Raw genomic sequence first — 4,887 nt, forward strand, 5'->3', positions numbered from 1 at the left:
ACATTCCAATATTTTTTACAAACAAATATGTAGCAAGGGATTTATGGAAAATATTTACTGTATCTGTATGCTTATAATTCATTCACAGACATGCAAAAGATTTAATGACTATGTGTACTTTTTTTTTTTTTACAAAGTATTTCTTTTTTTAAATAAATATTCAATAATAAATAATAATATTCAATAATAATTATTAATATTAGCAATAATAAATATTCATTGAAATCAAGAAAAAATACAATAGGAATATTTGTAAAAAAATGTTTTTTTAACTATTTAGAAAACATTGCTTTGCCAGACACTTTATAGAATACAATCTAAGCACACACACAAAAACAAAACAAAACATAAAAAAAAAACAGAAAGTCATAAAATGTATCACTGAAATGCTCACAACACATTTAGTAAGCAACTAAATAAAAAAAACTGAATAGCATCCTTCAGGCTTCCCTCCAGAAACCCAGTTAGTCCAGCCCTGTGGGAACCGACACACTTCTATTGTATGATTGATTTAATGTGATGAATACAGAAGTGTGGGAAGCCGTGTGTCTCTGTGGCTCCACCAGCTCCATGAGCATTGGGGCGTGTGATCGGGGTCCACATTATGCCGTGAACCAGCTGTGTGTGTGTGTGTGTAACACAAGCCTGAGAACAGGTACAACCACAGATCTCATAGAACAGCTGCTTCACCAGAATATCCTGTTACATATAATACTGCATCATTACAGCATTTCAACTGATTTTAAACTGCAGCCGCATGTGCTGATTTTATTCATGAACAATTAAACTGTAAAAAAGAATCATATGTAAATACACACCTAAAAGAATATATGCATTTAAATTATTTTTAAAATGTCATTGCTTTGCACATGTCAGTCAAGGCTTCTCCAGGTGTGTCCGTGAGATTGTGCACTTCCTGTCCAAAGATGAGATAAAGACAGAGAGCCAGAGAAGACTGCTGAAGCACTTCCAGAAGCTGCAGACTTCATGTGAGCAGAACAGGAGGGAAAGTGTCCTGCCAGACCAGAACACCTTCAGTAAAGAGATGAATGTCATCAAGAGCTCCATCTTAAAGACTCAGACTGAACGTCTGCACTAGACTCAGTGGAAAATTGTTCAATTTTCCTTTTTGAGGAAAAGTGCTTATTAAATTCCAGTTTGGAATTTGTCATTATACAGTGAAGACTTGGCTTCACTTTATTTTACATTAGATGTAATGCGCTTGAATGTATAATTTGCAAGGCATGTATTCAGCTGTTTGAGTACTTCCAACTTCATGTGATTCAACATGTGTTTAAAAACATTTCGGTTTATAGAAAGAATGAAATTTCCCATCTATTTTGATGGGTTATCTACTTATTTTAAGTGATCTCAAATTGTGCTTCACATTGAAGCTAGATTTAATTTTAACCTCTTAATGAGCCTTTGAATAAATAGTTATTTCTCATTGTTTGAGCATGTTTGGACAAATCTTATCAGATTATAAAGTTTTAAACAGTTCCTTTTGGGAACAAGTTTGTTACTCATTCCTTTCATAAAGGCATGTATTGTGATGAAAACTGTTAGATTTTCAATGACTCACTTGTATTGTATCAATATACATGTGTATTTGACATTGCACGTGTAATGTGCAACACATCTGTTTTCTCATTAGAAATCTAATAAATTAAATTGCTCTTCAATCATCTTTTGCTTTTCACTGGTATTGAAAGTTATGAGCAGAACATGTTTAACACAATAAATCTTTAGTAAGTAATACCGGTTACAACATGTTAAAACAAGTTGGATTAAATAACAAAAACGCCTTTACAAAAGGCATGGTTAAATTCGAGACTAAAACTCAAATGACATGATTTTCTCGTTAAGTTATGCTTGCCATAGCCTACACTGTAGACAATTCTCTAACTAGATTAAATCGAAAAGAACATGCAAATGTTACATTAAAAAGCAACAAAGTGAATACGCCTAAACAAACGTTATGTCAAGCAGATAGTCTCTAAATTAATTGTTCTTCCACGGTCTCCATAATGGCACTCTTGACGATGATCGTTTTGGTGATCTGCGCACCAATCCACGCGCCGTGGAGGCCATTAAGTGCATCTGATTGGTCCTTTGCAGCACGTAGAATCGTTTGATCGCCTCTCTGTCGTCGGGCGTCAGGTGTGCGTGCAGAGACACGTGACGCAGCGTCTCCTGTAAGCACTGCGAGAATCCGCGCGCGTAGCTGGAATTGGCGCGTTGTTTTAAAAAAATCAACGGTCATCTCCAGAATATCGGCTTTGTCAAGTCTAACAAACTGCCGCTCGGACATTGGTGTAGTTTTGTTAAATAACTCTCTCAGATTTTCGATCAACGGAATCTCCAGAATATCGGCTTTGTCAAGTCTAACAAACTGCCGCTCGGACATTGGTGTAGTTTTGTTAAATAACTCTCTCAGATTTTCGATACTGCGGTTGATTCTGTCTCTCCGTGTTTTTTCCACAAGAATCGTTCGAAACTGCGTAGAAAGAAGAGAAAAACGGTAAGTTTGACAGTGAGTTATGGGGTAAAATAGAGATCAGAAAGGTCATATTACACTTACTTTGTGGTTCTCAGGACATGATATGCTCTCACGGTATTGACTGACCGGTGCCATTTTGGGATGATTTAATTTTTAAAAGTGTGTAAAATCCTCCCCTTGTCATGTGAAGTCGAGCGGTTCGCTCTACTTATAGCTGAGGTAAGAGTTATTTCACACTGCCAGCCAATCAGAGACGAGCGCGAGCCGCGGGCTTTAAAGTGGAGACGGCGGGTTTACGGCACACGAGCTTCCTTCCTCTCCAGCTGTGGGAAAACACTGTCACGGGCCACTAAAGTGTGCCTGACACCCGCTTAGAAGTCCAGTAGTGCTGACAAGACCAACAAGTCGCTGTGAGGCAATAAAACAACTCAGACACGCTTCAGACAGAGAGTCTTTGATCCTGAGGTCTTATTGCTCCAGTGAAAACGGACTTTCCCAGCCTCAGGTTCCAGTTTATTGCGCTGATCTGTGTTATAGAGGAATGCTGATTTTTCGAAGTGAATTTTGGATGTGATTTTAACAATGTAATCTGCTCATGCTTGAGTTCATTTAATGTTTACATTTCTTTTTAGCTGATTATCTGAAAAAGTTTAAGTTGAAACTTTTAATTCAGATTCCACATTTCAATTTGACTTAAAGAGAATTTGGTCTTCCTGATAGAAATCATTGAAATAATCTGATTAACTGCCACATCAAAACATTTATTAGTAACAGACGTTATTTATTTATTATTATTATTATTGTTGTTGTTTATTTATTAATATTTTTAATAAATAATCTACATTGACTTGGGGAATAGTAATATAACTCCTGAAATAATATGAATATTTCTTCTTCTTCTTTTTCTTTTTTTATTAGTTTCACTAAAAATGAAATATGAATATTTACAAAAATATTAAAATTATTAATATATTTTGAAAAAGGTTTTTAACAAAGTATAGATCCATATTTAGTCTTAAGGTTTTTAGAAAACATTAAACTTAAACATCTTATTTTTACTTTTGAATGACCTGGCTTTTTGAAAAACATGTGCTCTCGCCATGATTATGGCCAGAAGCTGACATGGTGGAAGGAGAATATTTAATTCCCAGCACTGGATTGTGTTAGTCAAGAAAATGTTTACATCACGTGTAGATAAAAAAAGTGCATGCAAATCTTTAGTTTCATCACATATTTATATCATTAAACACTTAGTTTGGTTATTGAAAGACTGATTGACCTATTGATTAATTGGAACTAGATAAGGTAAATGCAAGTCCTGTGGGATTTGTACTGCCAGTGTTTGATTTGATTTGTGGAGGACGCCTCACCCACTGGCCTCTGAGTGTGGGAAAGCTAATCCTGACTGGGACTCATAGCTTTGTAATGCTAATGAGCTCCTATAAATAGAGGAGCACGACCCTCATTCCCAACACAACTGACTCGCTCTCCTCAGAGAAAGTTCTCTCCATCTGAAAGAATGGCTCCAACCTACAAGACTGACTACTCTAAACTTTCCATCAAGGAAAAGCTTAAAGTAAGTATTTTTGACACTTGAAATGCAATTGTTTCTCAACATTTCTCTTTTGTTCTGCCATGAATTTTGAAGCAAACAACTAACCGATTGTCTCCTTCCTCAACAGTTGAGAAAACCAGTGGTGGAAAAGATGCGCCGAGATCGCATCAACAACTGCATCGAGCAGCTCAAATCCATGCTGGAGAAGGAGTTCCACCAGCGGGATCCAAACACCAAGCTGGAGAAAGCCGACATCCTGGAGATGACGGTGGTTTTTCTGAAACAGCAGCTGCAGCCCAAGACCTCGGCTCCACAGAAAGCCCACTTTGACGGCTATTCCCAGTGTTGGAGGGAGACCGTGAGCTTCTTATCTGGAAACACCAAGGTGGATGCTGTACGTCAGCATCTGAACCACTGCCAAGAAGCCCAGAGATCATCTAAAGACCTCACTCACATGTCTCCAGCTTCCCATCAGTCCACCAAGGTGAAGCAGGAACCATGTGCTCACAGACCTCTCTGGAGACCCTGGTAGACGATGAAAGACTTCCACAGAAAAACTAGATGGTGGTTTTACCGTCTCTTATGTTGTAGGAGATGCTTCCTTCTCTAAGTTAATTTAAATTTTTAATATAATTAAAAAACATTTCTATGAACGTTAAAACTGGGGGCAGTCGTGGCCTAATGGATAGAGAGTTAGACTTGTAACCCGAAGTTTGTGGGTTTGAGTCTCAGCTCCGGCAGGGATTGTAGGTGGGGGGAGTGAATATCCAGCGCTCTCTCCACCTTCAATGCCACGACTAAGGTGAATCAAAGAATCCTTAAAAAAAATGTA

The 4,887-nt window shown here is 37.5% G+C and overlaps 3 protein-coding genes across 3 annotated transcripts in view; 2 read left to right on the forward strand and 1 right to left on the reverse strand.

Annotated features, from left to right (window-relative positions):
• Window positions 1–1,762: 1,762 nt before the first annotated feature.
• Window positions 1,763–2,969, reverse strand: LOC107706549 (enhancer of split mbeta protein-like). The gene is made up of 3 exons (XM_016510297.1): window positions 2,582–2,969; window positions 2,440–2,497; window positions 1,763–2,343 (listed from the first exon to the last, which is right to left on the reverse strand). The coding sequence occupies exons 1-3, from the start codon at window positions 2,633–2,635 to the stop codon at window positions 1,997–1,999; spliced, it is 459 nt and encodes a 152-aa protein (XP_016365783.1). The 5' UTR covers window positions 2,636–2,969; the 3' UTR covers window positions 1,763–1,996.
• Window positions 2,355–4,887, forward strand: part of LOC107706547 (transcription factor HES-5-like) — a 14,497-nt gene continuing 11,964 nt past the window's right edge. Inside the window, exon 1 of the mRNA XM_016510295.1 lies at window positions 2,355–2,521. The gene's annotated coding sequence lies outside the window, so the exon portion shown is untranslated. The remainder of the gene's footprint in view (window positions 2,522–4,887) is intronic.
• LOC107706548 (transcription factor HES-5-like) lies at window positions 3,965–4,619 on the forward strand. Its single transcript, XM_016510296.1, has 2 exons — window positions 3,965–4,076; window positions 4,183–4,619. The coding sequence occupies exons 1-2, from the start codon at window positions 4,020–4,022 to the stop codon at window positions 4,585–4,587; spliced, it is 462 nt and encodes a 153-aa protein (XP_016365782.1). The 5' UTR covers window positions 3,965–4,019; the 3' UTR covers window positions 4,588–4,619.

Source organism: Sinocyclocheilus rhinocerous, unplaced genomic scaffold (genome assembly GCF_001515625.1).
Source record: "Sinocyclocheilus rhinocerous isolate Xijiao unplaced genomic scaffold, SAMN03320098_v1.1 scaffold3097, whole genome shotgun sequence".
NCBI lineage: Eukaryota > Metazoa > Chordata > Actinopteri > Cypriniformes > Cyprinidae > Sinocyclocheilus > Sinocyclocheilus rhinocerous.

Coding starts and splice junctions, on each gene's coding strand:
- LOC107706549 (XM_016510297.1), bottom strand. CDS start 2,635: ATGGCACCGGTCAGTCAATACCGTGAGAGCATATCATGTCCTGAGAAC. Junction 2,498..2,581: donor CATGTCCTGAGAACCACAAA/GTAAGTGTAATA, acceptor CTTTCTACGCAG/TTTCGAACGATTCTTGTGGA. Junction 2,344..2,439: donor AATCAACCGCAGTATCGAAA/ATCTGAGAGAGT, acceptor CGTTGATCGAAA/ATCTGAGAGAGTTATTTAAC.
- LOC107706548 (XM_016510296.1), top strand. CDS start 4,020: ATGGCTCCAACCTACAAGACTGACTACTCTAAACTTTCCATCAAGGAA. Junction 4,077..4,182: donor CCATCAAGGAAAAGCTTAAA/GTAAGTATTTTT, acceptor CTTCCTCAACAG/TTGAGAAAACCAGTGGTGGA.